Below are 23,883 nucleotides of genomic sequence, written 5' to 3' on the forward strand. Positions count from 1 at the left end.
GGGTTCGTTTCTGATGAGCATCAGGGCGACAACAGACGGAGCCGTGAATAACAAACTGTTCAGTGGCCGAAATCGTCTGTAAATGTGCTTCATTTCATTATATCATACGCTTCATAGTGTGATTCATTATGTCAGGTGCTTTTATTATCGTAAGCACAAAGTCTCATTCCAGTGTCACTTATTCCACGAAGTCACGTTTCTCATCTCGCTATAAAACTTTCCAATTTGTGCGTCGCTAACTTGAGCAGCCGTCCTCACTTTGAGCGCGAAGAGTATTTTTTTAATCCCATAGGCTGTGGAGCGCGGGGTCAGGACTCCATCAGGGGCCTCCGGGGCCTCGGAGCCCCTCTCTCATCTCTGCAGCAGATGAGGGGATCAGCAGGGTGTGAAATGGCCACGGTGATTGCTCCGAGGCCACAGGGCCTCCAGCCCATTCACAGCCCTGTCAGCGCTCTAATAGAGCTGGTGGAGATTGGAGACCCCCCACACACACACACACACACACACACACACCGCCCGTTAAAGGAACAGTCCACCAACGGAGCAACGCGTCACATATGCAGCCTGCTGCTCGGTTGTGGACCAGTCTGACGTCGTCCCTAAAGGCAGCGGCCTCTGCTGCAGTAAACTCTGCTCATCAGTCCTTCCTCTCAGAAGTCAGATATTTCTGGTGACTCGGATCCTCATTCAGACTCTTCCTCTGTGTCATCGTGCGAAGTCACAGTGTTACGTTGGCTCTGATTCCTCTGGTCGCTGCAGTCGAGTTGAACAATGTTAACTTGGGAAAGTCCTTCTTTCTGATTTAATCATCAGATTGTGCTTTTCCTCGTCCCGATCCTGGGTTTTATCCTCTAAGCGAAGCATTTCCTTTTTGCTTGACTACAGATGCTGATGAGGCAAAAGCATTTAGTGCACGTGGTTCACCTGGACAGGTCGTGTCCATCGATACCTCCTTATTAAAACATGAACCCACGGCTTCGCCTGCATCACCGTCACCAAACAGACGCTCTCTGGGGAAAAGTGCACTCAACTCAATTTGCTAATTAGCTGCTGCACGTCAGACAGGAAGTGTCCCCGGGGCCAGAAAGATGCTGACGAGGTCCTTCGATAGCAGGAAACAGCTCAACATCCTGGATCTGCGGAAGATTTGAGTAGTTATTAATATTTATCTGAACTTTAAACAGCGTGGAATGAAGTCGCCGGGAAGCGCGTGCATGCGCTCACCCACGTGTACTGAGTAATGGAGTGGCTCATTGTACGGGTCCTCGCAGAGGAAGCTGCTCGCTGTGGACGGTAAAGTGGGCCAGGCAGCTTTTTGACGCGTGCAGTGTAAATATAGCCCTCCGCCCTTCGCCTTCTAATTGTAGCCCCGTTGTTTTCATATTGTTGAATCCCAGAGATGTATAATTCATCACGCAAATAATGTGGAACAAAACAAACTCTCCTCTGAGCTCCCAAGAGGCCGAGCGTCTAATGAGTTCACTCCATAAAAAATTCAGACCTCGGCAAAATATACTGTCACTTTCCAGCCAACACACACGCGCGGAGCAGTTTCCCATTAGATATAATAGCAGGTTGTGCAGGCGTAACTGCCCGTTGATCACTGTCGCCCACAAACACTGCAGCCCGCTGTGTGTGTAATAACTCTGGCTGCTCGTAGTCAGACAGGCTCATGATCAGGGGCTTCATGTACAAATGGACGCAAACTGTTGGGGCTTTTAGCAAATTGAGCCGGACTGAGTCGAACGTCTGCGTCTGTGGAGGAGACAATGCTTCAGATGATGTGAAATCCATGATTGGCAAATTCACGTGTGGTGAATATTATAGATCAGATTTGGACACGTTCGAGTGGGTGACGTTGAAACGATCCCACCTCCCGTTTGGAAATGACTCCGCTGTGGCTGAAGCTGAACTTTTCCAGGTTTGGACTTTCCGAGCGCTCGGGTTCCCCCCGGTGACGGAGACGGGTCCTGGCAGCTTCATCCAATCACGTCCGATAATGAGCTGGAGGATGAGAGATGGGGGGAACGAGGGGAAGGTTTTTCATTCCGTGCTGAGACGCGACGACTCATTTCTCTTTCAGGAGAGAGAATGAAGTCCAGCGGCCTCTTCAGGAAATCATCTCTCTTCTTTAATATTCCCGGACGCCACGCGGCTCCTCGGTAGCAGAGGTGACAAAAGGTCGAGGACGCGCTCCGTGATCAACGGCCACGTCGGGGCTGCTTTGAGAGGCAGCGCTGGGAGGGAGGGGTCGACTCATTTTCATTAGCGGGACTCTGGAGCACTTGTCTTATTAGCGGGTCATTAGGCTCTCTGTGGCCGACAGATTGGCTGAACAGGAATCATGGGAGCAGGCAGAAGGTAATTGCACCTGTGACCACACAGGTGCCTGTGCAGCCGCTGCGCCTTGATTGGTTAATTAGCGTGTTGTCAATCAGCCTCCTGCGGCAGCTCAGCCTCAGGCAGGAGAGAGTTCCCCGCGAAGCCTGGAAACTGCAGCTCGACTCTGCTTCCATTAAAATTCATCCTCGCTGAACAGAACCGCGGCCCAAACTCCCAGAGCGGCTGTGGATCCGGAGGATGAGGAGGGGGTTCACACGGTGGAGACGCCCTCAACCCTTGAAGGCAGGTTTACTGTATGTCAGATGAGCCCCACATGTGCAGACAGGCTCTTTGTATCTTAGGTCGATTAACACTAAAATAAGAAGCTTATTGAGTGAATCAGAGAATCTGAAAGTTCGGTGATTGAGTGCACACAATGATTGTCCATTATCTAAACTGTTGATCCTTGTTCTGGGCAGAAAGCAGCATCACAGAGGTGCCTTCAAACTGGACACCTGGACCTCCTGGTTCAGAATGAAGATTCCCAAAGCAAAGCACAAAGACCTGATCTCATCTCCAGCTGCTGCTAAAATGTTCTAGGGGCTTTGGCAGCGTTAATGGCGTGTGCAGAGGAAATGCGTTTATTTATGAGCTGGACACTGTTAATTACCAGCCTACACGCTTAATTATCTCCAACTTTAAAGTGATTTTAACCTCTAGAGACCCAGAGAGTCCGTGCGGCAGAGCAAGACGACGAGCTCAGCGTGGCTAAAATATCCACCGCTAATTAGACGATAACGATGAGTCGTCAGCAAAAGATGAACAAGTATTTATAAGATGCACAAGTGTGAAAACGTGACTTCTGCACTTCTGGCAGATGAGCAGCAGCTACAGATTGAATCTGAATTAGTTGTTCCAACATTCCTCAGACGCAGCAATGATCATCCTGAAGAATGACTCTTCATGTCGAGGACAAGGCCTTTAAAAAGCACCAGATTTCAGCAATTTGCTTTAACGTATGTTTTCAAACTAATGTGAACATACTGTCGATTAAGGCTAGAACAGATAATTCTGACAATTTCAATTCTATACTATGTTTAGGAGGTTGGTTAATAACCACATAATAAATACTAGTTATCATTTAATAAAATCCTTTTACATCTTTTCGTTTTATAAGGAGTAAATTAGAGACAAATTGTCTGAGCATGTGTTCAGTTCCACGTCCTGCTTCTCTTCTTAGCTGTTTCTTTCTGATTCTCCTGTCAGCTTTAAAAATGCTAGAAAGCCCCACGTGCTAAAACTTGAATTTTAATGAGTTAGTAAAATACGGCTTCTTTTCTTACTCATTCAGTCTATGGCTGTAAAAGGCGCTGATCAGTGTTTCAGACAGAACGACTGCGGCACCTTGTGGCCACACAACGAAATTCATACCAACTTTAAAATTTGTATCTGAAGTTTTTCTTTTAGGTACTTGACATTGCGTGTGTGTGTGTGTGTGTGTGCGTATATATGAATAAACTAAAACACTGACAAAAACTAGGACTCATTCATCAGTGATTCAGTAACATATTTTAATTTTCAGTGTTTTAGTATAAAAAATCCCACCGGCCTGCTGTTAGCTGGTTTCCGCTTCGTTGGCTATAACTGTGGTTTTTCCCAGAGAATCAGCTAAAGTACCAAATCTATTTACACACAACATCCACATCCAGAAGGACCAAAGAAAATAGGAAGTCTACCCATCGCTACCCTGGCAGAATAAAACATCACACACTATCACTTCTCAGACTTAATGCTATTAATTCAAAAAATAAAAAACAAAACTCTCAAAAACAACAGAAGAGGAGAAGGGGCCTCTACAGCTCCTAGTGTGCCCATAGTATTTTCTTACAATGCTCTCTCTATAAAGTAATGCATATACATTTCTGCTTTACAATAAATTAGTACAGGCACATTCTCTTCTCTCCTACAGCTGACTGTAGCCCAGTTCAGGTGGGAAAGATGATTTTGTGACGTTTTACAGAAAAATTTACGTCATTACAGCACACAAACAAAAGAAGGCCGAAAACCAGCAAAACACAAACATTAAAAAAAAAAAAAAAAAAAGGAAGAACAGACATTAGTGAGAAACCTGTGGGCAGCATATTTTTTTGGTTTTGGTGTGAATGATGCACTTCAGGCATTTTAAACTTTAACAGTTTCTATATAGATTTTATATAAATATGTACAAACAAAAAAAAAGATGTAGTCCAGTAAAAACATTCACGCAAAAAAATTAATGCCAGACGAGAGAACTTGAAGCTTGAGAACTTAATAACTTACAAAAACTGTAAAAAAGACTTGAAATAAAAAGGTTCAGTACAGTATGCATGTTTGTTTTTTCTCTCTGTGGAGATAGCACCAGCAGAAACACCGACACCACCAGTGCCGACGTGGATCATCACCTCCGACTGTATAAATATCTGAATACCATGTACCAAAACAAACTGAGCGTGTGAATAAATTAGTGTCAGGCCTTGTACAGGATATTTACAGGAGCTGCTGCCGTCTCACACACAAACTGATGGACATTTTCATGGCAGTGAGATTGTTGCAGCAGACTTGCAGCACATTTAAAGAGGTCGGAGGTCAAACTCTGACACATTCAGCGGGTTCGGACATATGATTTTCGAGTCCTCGCAGCCAGACAAGTTTTGTTTCTGCCCTCTAGCACCCGCTAACCGAGTCGTTTTCATTGCATAGCTCTTTGACAAAACAAGATAGCCGTCGCAAGCTACAGTATTTCAGACAAAGGTCAAGGCAGATATTCAGGGAGGAAAGAAAATGATCTGGTTCCAGTTTACATGAAATGGAAAATATAAGTGTGTGCACACTTGATTTTTGTGCGCATGAGGCAGAAACTGAAGTGTCCCTGTGTTGGTGGTTTTTTAAAAGATGGCTCTAAAAGGTCAAAGTGAAGAAATGGATTGTGTGAGATTTTCAGAGGAGGGGCGGGTTGAGGGATCAGAGTGTGAGGTCTGCGCGCGGCTCCAGTTTGCCAGTGACACGGTTCATGTGGTTCATGGCTCTGTCGAAGGCGAGCCGCACAGCTTTTCGGACATGGAAGGTGCGAGCCTCCGTCAGCTTGAGCCTGTCCACCGTCTGGTTGACACCAAAAGGAGCCAACTTGCCCTTAGGAAGCCATTGCCTGAGGAGAGAGGAGACAGTCAGCAGGTGTTGACACAGTGTCTGCTGGGACAACTTCACACCACAGCGCTTTCAAGTGCAGCTTTAAATATAACCGTGTGAGCATCTGTGTATGAACCTGTGCATTTGCTGACATGGAATCTTTTTGTTGGGGGTATTTTAGACTCTTTACATTACTTTCCATGCATTTTATGAACTTTCCTGGGGCCCCTGACCGTCGTCTGGCCCGGCCCAGCAGAGTTGCTCACCAGCTGCGCTTGCTGTCGAAGAAGTGGACGAGGAAGAGTTTCTCTGCGGACCTGAACTGCATCCGCTCTCCGAGTCTGAGAACGTCCCGTGGCGGCTGGGGAACCTCCACCCCGTTGTGCTGACACGGCATCCTCCGCGGTGTGGGGTCCACAATCTGCGAAGACCAAAAACCACAGAGGGCTGGACAGTTAGGGAGGCGGCTTCCTCACGTCGGCAGCGTGGAACAAATCTTGGTGGCAGCTGCTGCAGAGAAGAAGCCCCCACTCACAGACACAAGCATGCAAGGCCGAGTCGAGCTGGAAACGCTCTGAGCGAAACAGCAGACTCCACACACACCAAGCAGTCCACGGTCGGCCAGCTCAAAGTACCTGCATGGTTGTGAGCACAAATCACGAGCTACGGCACACACGATGGCAGAGGGGCTGATGGGTAATGAGACATAGAGGGGACTAGCACTCACTCACCAGGGCAGGGAAGGAGGGAAATCCACTACATTTAGCCCATACTAGTTTAAGAGGCTCCAGAACAAATGGAGAAGCAGCGGTGGGCTTCCACACCTCTACAGGAACAACGACAAGCAAGTTATGAAGGATTCACTGCAACAAACAGAGAGCACAACCAGTCTGAACACACGGCCAGGCACACGGGAGGCTGAACACACCCTCGTTTTTTAAAGAGTACCTTTAAAAAACTGTTAGTAGCGTCTTGATGAGTGGCTGTTTCACAGTAATAAATAATTCAGATGCCTCATGGTTTTCTATGGGGATGTAGATTGGCCTTAAGGATCGACAGACGAGTGGTTTTCTTACTGTACTTTGTCATGAAATCCTCCTCACCTCTGTTCTGTTCTTCATGGCAGCCAACCATGTCACTATATGTGAAAGAAAGTGAGTGTGCAAATGCAAACGATGTCTTGTGCAAAGTGGAACCAGTGACGTCCAGTCAGCAAAAGGACTTCCAGATGGACACAGCGTCTTCTGACTGATCATGTCCATTTATGGTTCATGCAACATCAACCAAGAGGGACGAGCACTGGAGGGAGGTGCTTGCTTCAGTTTGTCTTAGTAAGAGCAAAGGCTGCACAAGTCAACTATTGTTACTTCTGGAAGCATTTGGGGCACGCAGAATGTCTAGGTCTAATGTGGGGCGCGTATATGCAAGAATAACAGCAGAAATGACTCCAAACATTCAGTCATACACGTAGAACAGAGAATGACAACCCAGACATTTTTTATTCTCCAGCAACCAAGCTAAACCTGTATGAACAACATCACATCCATCAGATATATTGATATCATTCAGAGTGTATGTGAAGCTGTTGTGTTTTAGTTTCACATTTTGATCTTTCTCGATTCTTCCTATTGATTCTTCAGAAAACCAGTCACTGAATATATCCACCAGGTGGAGCTCTGAAATGTAGGGACACTAATTGTGTACTTGAGTAAAACAGTTGCTTCAGTTAAATCAAGCCTCCTTACATGAACCAAAGACATATAGACTAGCACTAAAATAGTTTGAGTCAAGGCTTAGTTATGAGCATGAAATGGATAATCTATGAATAAATTGTCCTTCATTAGTTTTCTAAATTTCTCCTCTGCATCTTAAAGCAACCAGCAAAGTAAATAATGTGGTGATGTGGGAGTAAATGGTTATCGTCAAGTACTTGAACATCAAAACCCTGGACATTCAAGATAAAACTGTTCTTACAGTTAAGAAAGTGATGTAAAAACAGGAGAGATACAGAAAAACAAGGCGGTTATTGTACACAGATTTATTAAATGTCTTCAGCAGACAGACTCAAAGCGCAGCCATGCCATGTCATGTCATGTCATGCAGACTCGGACCGGACACACACACAAACATGCACCGCTCTGCTCACCTGTGGAGATCTTAGCAGCTTTCGTGAACTCCCCGTTCTCTACACAGGTCATCAGGGTGCTTTTGTCGTCCACAGTGCTCCGTCGAGCAGCTGCCGGTCGCCCTTTACCACTTTTATTCACTATGACAGTGCTGAAAAAGACCAGACAATCCTTAGGAGTTTTGGTTTTAAAAGATGATAGTTTTTTAAAAGATGATAATTGATCCTTCCATTTCAATTTTTACATTTCTGACAGCTTCAAGTAAAAAACTGAACAATTATAGTGTTGTAAACATCACATTATTGGCAGAGCTGCTGTTATGGGTTGGACGTACATATCTATCAAATCAGGATTCAAAACACACTTTGTGGCTCTGGATGTTTTCCAGACCTCACCTTGAGCCACACAGAACACTTCCACTGGAAGAGATGCTTGACTCCGAGGCACAGCGGCGGCGAGGCTCCAGCAGGCGAGGTGGCGGTGAGGTTTCCTTCTTCTCCATCACAAAACCATTTGGCATCCCTTAACAGAAGAATAGGAATGTGCCTTACGACCTAATAGTACTGTTGAAAATATACTTATGATTCCTCTAAAAATTCTAAATAAGTACCTGTGCCAAGTCGCTTTACTGGCGTTCCCTCGTCCTCCTCACCATCGGCGCTGCTGCTGCGGGTTCTTTTCTTCGGCAGAAGAAGCGTCTCCAACCGAGGGATCACCACCGATAGGAAGGTCTTGGCCCCGAGGGGGGGCGGTGAACCTGCGGGGACCTCCTGGGCCTTGGCTGGTTTCTGTGGGCTGGCACTCTTGGACTTGCGGAAGAGGATGTTTGTTCGTCGGTTGCAGGTGCTAGAGGTTTCAGTGGCGAGGTCTCCGTTAAAAAGCAGTGGGTTCGGGGTGTGACCATCCGAGGTGACGTGGGGTACTGAGGTAGACGTGTCACCATCAAGCTCCATGGGAGTCTGGTCTGCGCTGGGTGTGGTGGGCGTTACAGGGGGCAGTTCTGAGCTGCCGGATACGTTGTTGAGCGGTGCATTTAGTAGATCTAAGGATGGTGGATGTAAGGAGTTCTTCTCTTGTGGAGTACAGGGCTCTGCTGGAGGGTCGAGTACTGGCTTCTCTTCCGACTCTGGGGTCGAGCTGGACTCTGGCGATGTGGGCGGTGGTGTTGGGAGGGACTGCTTCAGGCTAATCTCACTGCGGACCTCCATGATGGTTTTCTTAAGCAGCTTGAGCCTTTTGCTGCGCGAGGGGCTGTGCTTCATAGCGGTGCTCAGGTCCAGCTTTTCCAGCAGCTCCTTCAGCTGATCCTCGAGAGGGGTTAGCTGGCGGTAGGCGGGGGTCAGCAGGCGGTCCACTAATAGAGAAAAGGACATCACACCATTACCTTTACATCTCTACCTATTGTCACTGGTCAAATATCAACTGCAAATTCTCATTTCTAAATCTAACACACAACCTTAAGTTGTTGTGCGATTTTACAGGTAGTTACCAGCATGTATATAACTGTCTACCTACCATCGTCCCAAGAGAAGGGGGGAGGGGCCTCCAACTTTGGGGCTTCGTGCTGATGCAGCCCGCTGGGGAAGTCAAAGCCTATCCTCTCAGCCTCGCGACGGGCCCTGCGGAGGATGGATCCTCCGTGGTCCTGCATCCGTTGAGCTGCCTTGTAGAAGAATGTGTCCTTGGCGTTGTAGGTCATGCAGTTGGAAATTATGAGGTTGAAGTCGGCTTCAAACTCCTCCAGGCTTCTATAATTATGAGCGTCAATGCGTTTTCTCATGGTAGAATAGTCCATTGGGTGTTTGATGTGGTCCAGATAATCAGGAACCTGCAGGGGACAAGGGTGAGACATCAGATGCTGTTTCAGACGTTCACATTTATTACACACATTCCTTATTGTTTCATTTGCTTGAGGCAGATAGTAAGAAAGCTAAGGGTCAGGATAATAACAACAACTGGTTGCTGACCTCCTTGATGCTGACAGGCTGAGCAAAGATGCTATACTGGTCCTTTTCCTGTAGCTGACTGAGCACAGCTCTCAGCAGAATATTGAATGGGGTCAGCTGTACCTCCAGCACCGACTGTTGCAGCTTCATCTGATGAAAGAACACAGGACAAAAGCACCACAATGAATAATTACCCTAATTCAATTAGCTTAAAGCAAAACAATTAACCTCTAAGTTATGTAACGTAAGCTGAGCTCAGAGGGAGTTTAGAGTAAAAATGTTTGGCTACAGTCCTGTGATTATGTGTGAGGTGGATGGAAAAATATTACATATCCAAGAAACAGCTCTAATTTAAAAATAGAGTAGATGCTGAAAGAACTCTACCTCCTCCCTCTTCAGCTTCTCTCTTTTCCTGATGAGCTCTAGAAGAAGACGAGCTCGCTCCAGGTCATGGCGAAGACGATGCCACTCCTTCAGCTGTTCTTTCAGTGCCTGGTTTGTCTCCACACGGTCCTAGAAGAAACACAAAGCCTTTACTTCAGTACTACGGCCTAAATTAAAGGATAATGCTCTACTGTGTGAAGCTAGTGTGTCAGCAACACACACCATCTGCTTGGCTTTGGGCGGCTGAGGGGTCGCCTGCAACCGGCGGATGAGCGGCACGTTGTTCCTCGACTGCCTCTTCAGAACCCAGTAGCTCAGCACTCGCTCGACGAATGGACGCTTCCTTTGAACTGCCACCTGGTTCAGAATGGTATCGAAGCTGTGGAACAGAGAAACCGTAGAAGATGTTAGTTAATAAAATCAATTCGTAACATTTGGCATCGTGAGGACAGAACCAAAGCAAAAACACAACCCTCAGTCTATAAAGGCTTTTGTCTCTATATCTGTAACAAACTGCAACCCTCAATGTTATGACTTACAGCTAAAGTGGCTGAATCTGAAAGTCTACTTATGTACCTTGAAGCAGTGATGCTGGGCCCAGAGTTGGTGTTTGCCTCAGGTTCTGGTTCTGAAGCAGGCTCCACTCTCTTACTCTTCTTCTTCTGACAACTTCTGGCCCGGGCCTTCCCCCTCTTGTCGGTCCTCTTGTGGCAGGCTCCATTTTTCCGATGTGGTTCCTCGTAGATGTTGAGTGGCCAGCGGTCGCAACCATCCGGCGTGTGGCTGCAGCAGTAGGCCGTCTTTTTCACAGAGAAGGTGGCGGCACCGGACGATGTTACCTCTTTGACAGGCTCCATCTTCATGTAGAGACCAGCTTTCTGAGCGCAGCTGACGTGGAAGGCGGTGTAACAGTTGATTTTGTCACACTGGATGCACGCGCCCACGCCTTTCTCCTTGCACAGGTAGCAAGTGAGCTTCCATCGTGCTGGTGGGATATTACGAATGCCATCAATGGGCTCGATAAAAACCGTGTCAGAGAAGCCAACCTCAGGGACCCACAGAGCACACGCTACATGGCCCCAGCGCTCATCGTCCGTCTTCTTCAGAGCTCCACCTCTATTAGGGCAGAAGACACACTCAGCCGGTCGTGACGGACACTGAAGGCAGTGACGACACAACCACTGGCCCTCTGGGATGTAAGGAACACCGTAGCACTCCTGATGAACAGCAATGTTGCAGGAGTCACAGAAGAGGATGACGTTACTGTCTGCACCATCTCCGTCCATGCAGATGCAGCAAACAGCATCCTCATCCACCAGTGACTGCATGTCGCTCTGACCCTGAGTGGCTAAATAGGATTCTTTCTCAAAGCGGTCCATGAGAAACTCAAACAGGTTGTGCGACACCTGACTGATGCCCTCGCTCTTCCTCTTCTCGTTGATGTTTTCTAGCCAGGCATAGTCTTCCTCGTCCATGTCATATTCCACCTCCTCATCTAGGTCCTCTGCCATCTTCTCTGTGTATTTGTAATACGGCACCGGCCTCTTCGGAACTACCGGCAGATTGTATTCAACTATTTTAACCTTTGGCTCCAACAGGCCACTGGTACTACTATGAGTGCCGCTGCCTCCGTGTGAGGCTATGAGTGCTGCGTTCTTCTTCTGTTGATTGTTTTTAAGGCGCACAGAGCGCACCAGGACCTGCTGGGGCTTCTCGTTGTTCTCCTTGTTGCTGTTGCACTCCATGATCTCCTGAGCCGTGGGGTCATCATCAGATATAACGTCCAGTTTGTCATAGATGCTCAGCCGGTGCACGCGGCCGTCCACCTCTAGTTCCACCATCCTCTGAGCCTGTGCGTACGTCAAGGTCTCTCGGTTGGGAGACGGCTTGATGGGAGACGACTCCCTTTTCAGCATTGACAGACGCTGATTTCGAGCTTTTTTCTTCATATTGAAGTTATTGGAGACCTAAAAACCAAATAAATGAAACAGTGTCATTGGCAAACCTCTGATGGTATCCTGTAAAATCTGACTGTTTTATGTTAATAAGTGAAGTGAAAATCAACAGAGAAACATTTTGTGGAGGATCCAACAAACTACATAAATGATTAACAGTTTAAGCCTTAGTGCTGCCTTGCAGAAACAATGTCATGGGGTTAATGTGTTTACACAAGGATGCCACCACTTCCTCCAACCTTCAGTCAAAGAAAGCCGACAAAGTAACTTTACACCACTGTTTATAGTAGTATCATTGGAAGTATTAGATAAATACAAAATGCAAAAAGCAGCTCCAAAATGCACCAAACTGAGAGGCCCTGCTTTTGCACATGCACTTGATTCTAATCTCTGCTATGTCAGTACAGGAGTTCTCAACAGTGGCAATGATTCAACTCTTTCATATAACTACTTTGATAACTGAACGACTAGTGATTTTTCGCCTTCATATGTAGAACGTGGGCAATAAAACTGTTTGCCAGCTTCTCAAATTGCTTTCACGAACGTGAACTGAACAACTGAACAACTGAAAGTCACCTTGCAACTGTCTGATCACTATTTTTAGACGCTTTAGAGACACAGCATCTCACTGACTACAATAAAAATGAGAAAATGGCAGTACACAGCAGCAACAATCCAACAGTGAGTTGAAGCTCCAGTCACGCACTACTGTTAAGTAGGAAGCTTTGTAGACCTTTCATATCACAGAGCAACAACCCAGTGAGTGAAACTACAGGGGGCGGAAACTGAGAATGATAGAGTTCACTGCATGAATGAAAGGCGTGCGGCGCTCCCCCTCTAACGTTACACCGTCCACAGCGAGCCTCCGGGCGGCTCAGCTGGTCCAAGAGGAGCCGCTGAAAGACGCCTGCTGCTGCATGTCAGCTGCTCTCTAGCTAACTGAGGCAGAGTCCCACCAGCGGCTAGCGGAGCTCCGCTCTACCCGAACCTCGGTCTGTGCCTGACCCAGTCCACCTGAGCGTGAGCCCCGAACATGGTGGTGGAAATGAGACCCCGGGCCGGCGGTGACCCCCACCAGGCGGCGGCCTCTCCGGCCGCGGTTCAGGCGTTCCAGGACGCTCCGTCCAGCGACGGGGCTAGCGGTTAACGTTAGCCTGCTAACGTTACTTAAAGCGGAGGGGGAGGAAATATGGCGAACAGCACAACAAGAAACAGTCTCGACTGAAAAAGTTGGCCTTTCTTTAGAGCGGCGCGCGCTGGATGTAGATTTCAACCTGTCCAGACTGCAGATAGTGAACCTTGGAGATTGTTTGCTGGCGTGAGGTTGGACCTACCTCAGTATTTTCACGAATTCAGCTTATAAAAACAGCAGCAATGGCGGCGCGGCCTTCGGAGCGAAGCGGTAGTTAAATCCACATTCAGTCCGGTCGTCCAACGGCGGCTCGCGCTGAACCGAGTAAAACCTGAGGCTGCTCGACAGGGATCCAGGGCGATCCAGAGCTGGTTCCGGGTGTTACACGCTGACGGAAGAAAATTTGGGTCGACTGGACTGTTTAGAAGCCGTCAGAAGTCGTTGAGCTCAGCGGTCGCCCGAGCTTCTCTTCCCCCAACAACAATGCGGTAGGTTGTGTGCGTACGTTACGCTGCGCCGTGACGCCATCACGCACAAACGGCCTGCACGCGACAAAAAGGACAACACTTACTCACTACGCCTTCATTTACTCCATTTACATTTATTTGTATTTATTCGTTATTTAAATACATAAGAACAAGATAATGTCTAAATAATAAAAGTCACTGATTTGTAGTTTGATTCACTAGAGACTGTAAGAATAAATCTAAGTCATGTAATGTTAAAACCAGCACAATACAAATTAACATCCGGCACAAGCACATTTTCCTTTGTCTGTGTTGAAAATATGCTAAATATTCGTTAATCAAACCAACTTGAGGGAACATCCTTCAAATAAAAAAGGTCAAACAAGTGGGCTTTCTATATAAATAGGAAAACAATAGAGGGCACTGTTGTGACCTATTGTAGATGGTGAGTTTTGATACAGATACTAGTACCTAAAACTGAGTCTTAGTAGTTTGTGTAATTTATTGAATGACAGTAGATAATATTTACAGCTATACCATAAACTGTTATCTAAAAACATTTCCAGAGTAATTTGAGAAGTTTGCTATTTTTCCTGATCTATGACTTTTAATCGTTCAGTTCCTTTAGGTTTAAACATCACATACACTAGACCTACAAGGCAGCTTTAGAAATGTTCAGAGTTGAAAATTAAGTGTCCACATAATTTAAAGAGCTTAAACCATTTTGTACATGGTATTACCTTTTTTAATAATTTAATTAGGCTTTAAACCAGGATGGTCATTTTTAGTATAGGGAGAGTACAAATGGTCCATTGGCCAGCAGCATAAAGCACGATGCTAATTTTCATTCCAAATTTTATTATAAATGTACAAGTAAATATTGTTTACATGCAACATTATAAATCACTAATAAAGTTTCAGTGCTTAAATTTAATATAAACCAAGCAAAGACAGGTTAGTAAGACTGTAACCCTGATTATACAGACGTTATGCAAAGACTAAGTTGGACAAAAGTTAAGTTTATTTTTCAAATTTAAAATCTGCTGAAGAATGTTTAATAAAAATATTTACATAAAATCTGCCAAAAACGTTCTTAGCTTTACTCAATGTGTTGTTGAATCAGTCAGCAGCAGTGACATGACATCAGGTGGGCCCTGGCTCATCCTGACTCTGGCTGGGACAAATAGACGAAGCGTCCTCTCGTGACAGCAGGTTGTTTTTGCGAAGGTGGCAGGCCTGCTGGTAGGGGGGGCAGATAGGTGGCTGGGTGGGAGGGGTGTACTGGTACTGTTTATCTGCATCCAGCTGAAGAAAATACAACAGTAAAAGTGGATTTTACAGAATGTTTGTATATAATCAAAAACTTTGGTTTGATATTGGAGTTCTAAGCTTCAGGCGTCCATGTTTTCATTTTGTGTTCATCAAAACTATGCTGGATCTCCTCACCTGCAGTGGGTAGTTTTTGTCTGAATCGAAGGCACTGAGGTCCCCACACGCCAGGAACGGAACAATGACACGGTTCGGACCCTCTAACTGGTTAAAGTCCACATCTGGAGACCAGAACCTTATTGTTACTTTAATATTAAAGTTACTTATGTATCGAGTCCATCTGAGCAAAGCTAACTCAGTCACACAGGCATGTCACATATACATCTGCGTTAACAACAGCTTTTCATATGCAGACCAGATTTCTTAAAAATATCACAAAAGTGCTCATATTTACTGTAGGAGTGGTCCAGCAGTGGGTTGGACATGTTGGGGACGTAACCTTCAGGAGGAGAGTAGTTCTGACACACGACAAACGCCTCTGCTCACAGGTAGAGTTCAGACATGAGTTAATATTCACCGTCAGGAATAAAGCTCTTTAATGTATAAACAGACTAGAAATGGGGGCATCGAGCTGTGGGACTGGCTCCTGGTAGCGATCACTCACCGATGCTGGAATTTCTGCTGCTGCGAGGTTTGGCGCAAGTCACACCACTGAAGAAGATCTTCAGCTGAGAGTACAGCAGCGTCACATCCTTACCCCTGAAGATCTGAGACACAGTGAGGGTTAGTGCAGTCACATCTTACACAGGAGGCACCAACAGGTTCACACTGTAGCTAGCCACAATGGCTAATGTGTTTCCACATGAAGACAGCACCAGCATAAAAACACAAATGAAAAAAACGCTTTATATTAAACACACTGACACATGGTCAGCTGTTCTTTTAATCTGTGACAGAAATTACAGTTAGAATCACCTTGGCGACAAACGTTCCTCCACCTTTGAGGACGTGTGTGGTGATGTTCAGAGCCTGAAAGACAAGCATCCATCAGCATGACACCACACACCAACAAGTAAATACAAAAACGCCTCACTACTCACAGCCAATAGCAGCTGAGCCTGGATGTACTCGTCCACATCATGGAGCCCAGTAACTATAAAAACACCACATGACACAACTCCTGAAGACGGAACAAAAACAGCAGGAAGACACAGGTGACGCAAGACAAGATGAGAGTGGGGCACAAAGCAAGGTTCCCACCATCTGGAGCTCCATCACACACCACCAGGTCGGCCGGCTTCCCCTCAAAGTGACGTATGATCTCCTGTGCTGTTGACACCTGGAAGAGAAAAGCAACATTCAGAGACATTCAGGAGCGATTGGCATGACTTCATTCCTATGTTGTTGTTGGCAGAGAAGAAGCGCATTTGACCGTTCTTTGTCAGGGTTCTGCAGAGAATGAGGACCAATTTAAATGTCCCCACCTTAGTGATGTCTCCCTGGATCTGGGTGACTCCAGGCAGAGGTGCCATGGCCTGCAGGTCCACCGCCACAATCTTTACCTCCTCCCCCTTCTCCTCCTGACCTCTGCATGGAAAACACCAAGGCATTTAACACTTTTACCTTTAATCATTTTATGGGCATACAGAAACCACTATTGATGTAAGTACAAAACCTGAGTTTGCGACTAAGGACCTGACTCCAGCTGCCAGGAGCAGCGCACAAATCCACCGCTCTGTTCACGCCTAAAGGAAAGAAAGACGCGCTTGTTGAGTGACGCAGACAGCAGATGGACACGGCCAGAAGCACTGAACGGAGTCTCACCTTTGAACAGGTCGAACTCGTCGTCGAGCTGCAGCAGCTTGAAGGCGCTCCTCGCCCTCCAGCCCTCCTCTTTAGCCAGACGGTAGTAAATGTCCCGCTTGTCTTTGGATGAGCGACCCATCGTAACTCCTGCTCCCACGGAAAACAGGCAACGGGCCAGTCACACGACTCACATGGACACTGGTAAATGCCTGCTTTGGTTAACCCTGGTGTCTGGTTACTTAGATCAGATGATTCTACTGAACTGCACTTTAAAATATCTCAAACTGACTCTCAAGTAAAATGTTATGGTCTATAATTGAATTATAGAGCACATTATGATCGCTGAATACTCGTTAACGTTATTTTACACCTTTAGACAAAGCTTAGCGTAAATTGCTCAAGAAAACACAATTCTCTGACTGTCTGAGCTTTATACCGGGTGTAAATAGATCTACAGTAACTAATCACCCTGTTATGTGACTTCAGCAAAGCTTCTCTCACCGTCCACACGTTGTGTTGTCCGATGGAAGGACCCCAGGCGAGAGCTGTCCCCGCAGCGCCTGTTCAAAATGAAGCAACCCGCTGTGAGAACGGAAAATCATAAAGGTTTCGTTTGTGCCAAAAGAATCTATTTAATATACGAAGACCATTTATTTTATTTTATTTTTTAGAACAATTATAATTAACCTAAACTAAAAGTAAATTCATTCTGATAAAAATGAAGTTTGCAAAACAATTGCTTAATAATTATAAACATTATTAGATTAAAGTCTTGGTGCAGTAATGATTCTTATTATTCTCCTTCCATTATTATTATTATTATTATTATTATTATTATTATTATTATTATTATTATGCTCCCATTACAGACAACATGATGGCGCAGAAGAAGCTGAACCCAGACCCATTTACGTTAATGGGTTTTATTAAAATAGAAATACATAAATTATGCAGATGCAAAACTGCTCATACTGGAAATTGGATTATTTAATTTATATTTAAGTTGTAGGATAAATATAATATAAATTGTAATAAAAGGCTTGTTGTATGTGGGATTTGTTGGGTTTAGTTGTGTAAGGTCTTTGTAAACTTACCTTGTAAAGTGCCTTGAGATAACCTTGTTGTGATTTGGCGCAATATAAATAAATAACTGAATTGAATTGAATATAAAAATATAAAATGATCAAATAAACGGCTGGAACAATTCAGTTGTCCTCCTCCCTGTTCAGTCAAATTTAATCCAATTCAGCAGCTCAGCCAATAATTGAACTTTTACCAAGTAAAATAGTATTATTTTAGTACAGTATATAGTATGATTGTATCATTTCTAGTTAGAGTTCTACTGTCATGTTTATTACCATGGTCATGGTGGGAGGTTAAGTCATACTGGAGTACATTTATATTAAAACATTGTTCTATTATTTTGGCCCATCATTAATTTTAATGTCAACTGAAATAACGTTTTGGAAAATTATGTGCACATTGTTCATTCGTACATTGTATTAACATGTTCTTATACACTTAAACATTGCTTGTGAGATGTTCATTAAGTGAATGACTTTTTTTAAACATGCTCATAGGTAGGTTATGATGACCTAATGACGCACGTGAAGAGAATAATTTTATGTACAAAACATTTAATATGAAAACTGTGAAAAAACATTTCCTTTCATTTCAAAATGCCAAACTATTACATGAAACAAAAGTCAGAAATTGTTAAAATTCAAACCAAAAAAAATAAACTGAACCCGTTAAACCATTTAAGGTTAGACAAACACAGGATGAGGTCTCTTAGTAAATACAATTTTAAAATCTACAAAAATATATACACGTTCAAAATACACAACTAAATATTTGCATTGACTGTGCATTTTACACCAGAGACTCGCGAGAAGGTTTTGAGAAATCATGTTCATCTGACACCTGAGAAGAGACACATTGGTGCGGTAAGCAAAATCTGTTTGTTATTGACCAATTCTGATTTAAAATCTGAATTTAATTTTAACCAGTTTAAAAGTTAAAGCATGAAAGAAAAAGTTTTGATGTACCATGGACAAAGACTCAGGTCTAATAACATGTTCCATGCGTAAGTACAACACCACATTAATAGGTGAAACTTATTAGACGTTAGAAAAAGAGTGAGGTTTAAAGAAACAAGCTGTTCCACAAATGCTACTACAGTACATGTGAAGTTGTTCAGCATAAATATTGAAGGAAACATTAGTCTGACTGCTCAGTGCTTTATACCCTTTTTGAGATAGTTGAATTTCACCAGATGACTTTGTTTGCAAAGTTCACTTTGTTTTTTACTGACAAACTGCAGGTGAAAAAAATAAAATAAACCCTTAGGGACATAGAAAAGCAGATGACCAAGTGTTATACGAGTTTCCAGTCTTTTGATTGAATGTAAGCAAACACTGATTGAAGCGGCTTTATATTTATTGTGCATAAGACAGTAATGGCAATACTCAAACTCCAAGCTTTAGAAACCTACTCATGGCAGATGCCAGCAGAGTTTGAAATTGTGATGCAACAAAAAAACAGCTGCTGTTTGAATCCTTCACCCTTACTATGTATGTTGGACACCTCTGGTTTAGTTGCTTCGGGTGTTCCTAAGATTCAGAGAAATTTCTGACATTTTTACAACTTGTCATTTTGATATAAAACTGTTCCAAACCTTAGATGGTCTGGTGTTGCTGTATTTGCATACAAGTGGCCTAAAACCATAGTGGGGATTAAATTGCCAACATAAATGAAGACATTCATTGTAAAAGAAACTAAAGGGTTGAATTCACCAGCATTAAACCTAGTTGAGATAGAACTATATTTTTATTTACCTTTTCATGAGATCTCTTTGGGTTGGAACTGTTTCCTTAAATAAACAAAACACATCAACTCATTACTGCAGGGGACGCTGACTCCCACTGTAGCACTTTGCTCACAGCAGCTTTGAGCTCAAGGCACTTTGGAACTGAACAGAATGTAAAACAAACAAGTTTTTTGGTTTTCTAAGGTTTTCTCATGAACTATGACGGGGACCCGCTCCATCAAGAGTTTAAAAAAAAAATCCAAAAAAAAAAAAGGAATTCCAAATGAGCCCAGAGAACTGGGAGAACATTCAGTCAAGTCCAACCCAAAAATCCTGGCAGATGTATTTTTCAGAGGCTTTCCTCATTAGGGGTAGAGGAGCAAGATGATGAATCAGCTGTAACAGAGTGGAGCATGAGGCTACCACTGTCCGCCTGCTGTCCATTGGAGGTTATCACCCACGGGTGGATGAGAATCTGCTCCAGGGTTGGCCGGTCTGATGGCTGCTGGCTCAGACACCAGCCAATCAGCTGCTGGCACTCTGTGACAAGCAAGATGGAAAAAAAAGAGTCACAACAAAAACAATCTAACTGCAACATGGAAGACCAAATTCTGGTCAGCAACACACACAACCACCCACCCAATCAATCAATGTAGACTATGACATATTCAGACTGACCTGTAGAGATTTTCCGTCTGAAGTAAATCTGTCCTCTCAGTATCTCCTCGTCTTGCTCAAATGGGATGTCCCCACACACCATGTCATACAGCAGCACGCCAAGCGACCACACTGTGGCTGAGCGTCCATGGTACCGACGGAACCGAATCCACTCTGGAGGACTGTAAACCCGTGTACCTGGAAGAAAAGAGGCAGAGCACCAGTGTTTATATATGTAACAGTGATCTGACTGAAGCATGTAATAGGAACCGTTGCAGCCATCTGAACCAAATCCCACAGGTTCAGTACATCAGTGTGTGCTGCGAAGGTTTGTAATGGGGGAAACCCCAGCAGGAAGTGGCAAACCAAATCAACACCTCCACATCACACAGGGCTCATCGTCATGAGAAAGCAGCTGATATATCAGCTGTCCAGAGATAGAGACTGTCACACGGTAAAAGACATAAACAAACCCCCACAATTTTCTTAGAAAAAAAATGTTTGTGCAGTCATAAAACTGTTGTTGACCAGACTCACCATCAAACTCTGTGTATGCTGTGTCTTTGAGGAAGGCCCCTGACCCAAAGTCTATGAGTTTAATCTCTCCAGTCCTGAGGTCCACTAGCAGGTTCTCGTCCTTAATGTCTCGATGGACTACTCCACAGCTGTAACAATGACGCACGGCCTCCAGCACCTGCAGAAAGAAGCCACGTGCTGCCGCTTCCTCCAAGGCACCGTGTTCTGTGATGTAGTCAAACAAGTCCTGCACCGACTCTGGACGCTCCAGCACGATCAACCACCCGTCCCCTCGCTCCCACCAGTCCAACAGCCGAACCACACCGCTAAACGCTCCCCCCACCTTCTTTAACAGCACAATCTCCAGAGGAACCACTGTGCCACACTGAAAGAGGAAAAAACAAAAAAATACATGTTAAAAGTGAATTAACGCTAGTGACTACTGAATATTATAGAATGGTTGATGTTACATTAATTGAGTCAATTCGGTATTTATACTACAGGTCTTTTTTATTATTAATGATGGAAAACCACCAAACCAACAACAGCCAAAGTGCTAATAAGTCTTGTGTAACAATGTTAATCTACAGGTAAATCTCACCAGCGACGCCCACTCAGTGACTCTGTCCCTGCACACATGCTTCACAGCCACCTGCACCAAAAGAAAGAAACATTAACACAACCTCCATGTACACAAATATTGTTAGAATAAAGTCACTAGAAATTTAACAATAGATTGGTTGCACTTATTTGCTGCATCCTCTCCAAACATCTATTAGTTGAATTATATAGATTTTTTCCCCTCCAGATTTTGGAAAATCGTGTGAAAAGGATGAAATGTGTAACTACTTCCTGCTCCCAAAACGTAACAGCCAGATTATTCAAGTGTGTCAAGTAAAAAGGTACAGACACGCTGCTCTCTTTGTCAAAACAAAGACCACATGGTACATTTAAACTGCTCTGCGTCAGGTTAGTCAAGGTACGTGAATGGAACAGGAAGTAATCTTTCTAACTAAAAGTCAAAACATATTTCACAAGCGCCTCACTTGTGGGTTTGTCTAATTTTATATCAAAGACAAGTTGTTTATTCTGGGATTTCATATTATTTACATATAGAAATTACTATGATAAAATGAGGATTCATTAATGTAATACCTTTAAAAGACTAAACCCGACCTGTGGCATGTGGTTTTATTAGCTACTTGACAAAGAGTAGATGAGGTTTTATTTTGAAGGTCCGGGCCGGAAACGTTGCCTTGCGCCGCGTTTAAACTGACACCACGCGCTGCGGCCATGTGGTGGGACGTAAACAAAGCGGACCCCGGCTCTTACCGGCAGCCCGTCGGCCACGCGGACAGCAGAGTAGACGGTGCCGAACCCTCCGCTGCCGAGCACTGAACCGAGCCGGTACAGCTTCTCAAATGGCTGCTTCTCCTGTTTGGCTGCAAAAAACAAAAGAAAAACCCATTTAATTTTACACAACGACACCGAACAGCCAAAATCAACCCCAAAAGAAAGCTTCACTCTGGTCTTTGTCTTTCTACTTCTTCATACCCACAGATAACAACATTGCACACGTTTTTTTTTTTAAATAAATATACTCATAGGAAATAGGCCAAGAAAATACCGAAAGTCAATAAATCACTGCGTGCGTTCATATAAACGATTATAGGCAAATAATTGCAATATTCTCTAAACACAAATAAAGAATAAATGAACGGACAACATTGTTAATTATTACGGGATGACAACATATTGCAGGGATTATGAAGATTTCTAAACCAGTTTAACCACAGTGGATGGAAAATGTATAAAGTCAAAATTTATTTCCACTTATTTACTACAAACACTAGATTTAAGATAGTTCTGTGTTGTCTAATGTGAAGTTCTGTGGTTCTGATATTATGGGCTCAATTTAATGCACGTGGTGTTTCAGATTTCATTCAATACGTCAACAAACAAAGCCGTTACTGTGACAATAAAGCCAAGAAAATGGCGGTTAGTTTTGGTCGTCTTCGCCGGTTAAGCCGTTCACAGCCGGAACACGTGTTACGTTGTGTTGTGTTGTGTTGTGTGGCCGGCAGAGCCGGTGACCCGATTACACAATAGGTTGTGGTCGGTTAGCGGTGCATTAATGTGGTGTCGGTCGGGTGCGTTGCGGTTCTCCAGAACCCCGCGTGCTGCCCGTACCTTGCTGCAGTTGGAGCTTCGCCGGCAGGTCCACGCTGGGCGAGATGTGCGACAACGAGCCCAGTTTGGAGAGCAGCATGGTGCCGCAGAGTCCCACAAAACGCCGACAAACTCCACCAACCCTCGACCGACAGATCCGAAGGAGAGCGGACACCGCGGCCCTGCTCACTGACGAAAAGAGACGGAAAGACGGGTCGAAGCCACGGAGAATTCAGCCATTTAACGAGAAACAACGTTCAAGTCGCTCGCGCGTCCAAAGAAACGCGCCACTGTGCCGCTCCGCACCGTCCGCCTCGGCCAATATTTACAAACAGCAAATAGATCCTTCCGCGCGACCGACACTGGGAAACGCAAAGCTACAAGACAATCTGGCGCTTTGCGTCGTTCACCGGGTAAAGGTTGGTGGCACGAGCTGATGTGTGGATTTTTCATCGCTACCATGAAAAACAAGCCCCGAAAAACGGAAAATCACACGGACTATTTTAACCAGCAGGTCCAGCGCAATGATCCTGGTGGGGTCACTGCGGCAGTGCCGCGGCTCATTCGGGAGAATAGAGGCTTCATAGTAACCACGCAATTAAAATAACAATAATAATAATAATAAAACGAAATACATCATTACTATTAAAATGCATTTGTCAGGATGATTATTTTTCTTCTTAATAAACCCACTTGCAACACAGATGATCTTTCATTTTTAACTTTTGCAGTTTATCAATTTAAGCAATTGACCAACATACCTGAACCTTCGATTACACATTTTCCTCTTCTCTCATCTTATTATTTCAGGCAGATTTGTGTTGTTTATCTGTCTCTACTTTGCAGCCTTATATGTGAGTTACATTTGTGAGAGCGTTGCATAATGTAAATAAATAATCTTGTAAAACGACGATAGGACCTGAGTAGTGAAGCAGCAGCATGAATGTGGATTTATTAATGCAGCACAAAGACCATTTTTTGCATTTTAGCTTAAGAGCTTACAGTCAGCTGATGTTGAGTCATTGTCGAGTCATCACACTGATTCAACATCTGCTCTGAATAAAAAAGAATAGCATCAACTGGAACTGAATCCAATGAACAGATTATCAGATACGTCATTAACATGTACTTCAGGCCTGTTTGGTCCTTGTTTGTTCTTG

General features: G+C 44.4%; 3 protein-coding genes and 1 long non-coding RNA gene across 9 annotated transcripts; 1 reads left to right on the plus strand and 3 right to left on the minus strand.

The window, feature by feature from the left end:
• The first annotated feature begins 2,307 nt into the window (after window positions 1-2,307).
• LOC129604280 (uncharacterized) lies at window positions 2,308-4,432 on the plus strand. The gene is made up of 2 exons (XR_008695046.1): window positions 2,308-2,629; window positions 2,806-4,432. It is a non-coding gene; the product is annotated as an uncharacterized LOC129604280 (long non-coding RNA).
• LOC114857310 (bromodomain-containing protein 1-like) lies at window positions 3,873-13,531 on the minus strand. Of its 5 annotated transcripts, none has more exons than XM_029153677.3 (12): window positions 13,233-13,531; window positions 10,520-11,910; window positions 10,166-10,322; window positions 9,944-10,072; window positions 9,581-9,709; window positions 9,129-9,441; window positions 8,224-8,967; window positions 8,009-8,135; window positions 7,634-7,764; window positions 6,219-6,313; window positions 5,754-5,908; window positions 3,873-5,506 (listed from the first exon to the last, which is right to left on the minus strand). In XM_029153677.3, the coding sequence occupies exons 2-12, from the start codon at window positions 11,890-11,892 to the stop codon at window positions 5,323-5,325; spliced, it is 3,537 nt and encodes a 1,178-aa protein (XP_029009510.1). In that variant the 5' UTR covers window positions 11,893-11,910; window positions 13,233-13,531; the 3' UTR covers window positions 3,873-5,322. The 5 variants fall into 5 exon arrangements, 3 of the variants coding, with proteins under 3 accessions (XP_029009510.1, XP_029009509.1, XP_055365930.1); XR_008695042.1 differs by lacking the exon at window positions 3,873-5,506 and adding an exon at window positions 6,023-6,122 and having other exon boundaries at window positions 5,771-5,908; XM_029153676.3 differs by lacking the exon at window positions 6,219-6,313 and having other exon boundaries at window positions 5,355-5,506; window positions 13,233-13,530.
• An 807-nt stretch (window positions 13,532-14,338) lies between these two features.
• ftsj1 (FtsJ RNA 2'-O-methyltransferase 1) lies at window positions 14,339-17,170 on the minus strand. Of its 2 annotated transcripts, none has more exons than XM_029153678.2 (11): window positions 17,074-17,170; window positions 16,591-16,719; window positions 16,442-16,511; window positions 16,251-16,353; window positions 16,027-16,105; window positions 15,867-15,919; window positions 15,742-15,795; window positions 15,431-15,533; window positions 15,221-15,304; window positions 14,944-15,047; window positions 14,339-14,802 (listed from the first exon to the last, which is right to left on the minus strand). In XM_029153678.2, the coding sequence occupies exons 2-11, from the start codon at window positions 16,709-16,711 to the stop codon at window positions 14,641-14,643; spliced, it is 933 nt and encodes a 310-aa protein (XP_029009511.1). In that variant the 5' UTR covers window positions 16,712-16,719; window positions 17,074-17,170; the 3' UTR covers window positions 14,339-14,640. The 2 variants fall into 2 exon arrangements, with proteins under 2 accessions (XP_029009511.1, XP_029009513.1); XM_029153680.3 differs by having other exon boundaries at window positions 17,041-17,129.
• Window positions 17,171-18,189: 1,019 nt separating this feature from the next.
• On the minus strand, window positions 18,190-23,436 carry LOC114856744 (serine/threonine-protein kinase pim-3-like). Its single transcript, XM_029152425.3, has 6 exons — window positions 22,745-23,436; window positions 21,887-21,996; window positions 21,156-21,206; window positions 20,576-20,939; window positions 20,060-20,236; window positions 18,190-19,921 (listed from the first exon to the last, which is right to left on the minus strand). Exons 1-6 carry the CDS (start codon window positions 22,821-22,823, stop codon window positions 19,731-19,733), a joined length of 972 nt encoding a protein of 323 aa, XP_029008258.1. The 5' UTR covers window positions 22,824-23,436; the 3' UTR covers window positions 18,190-19,730.
• Between the last annotated feature and the right edge of the window lie 447 nt (window positions 23,437-23,883).

This window comes from Betta splendens, chromosome 6, assembly GCF_900634795.4.
Source record: "Betta splendens chromosome 6, fBetSpl5.4, whole genome shotgun sequence".
Lineage (NCBI taxonomy): Eukaryota > Metazoa > Chordata > Actinopteri > Anabantiformes > Osphronemidae > Betta > Betta splendens.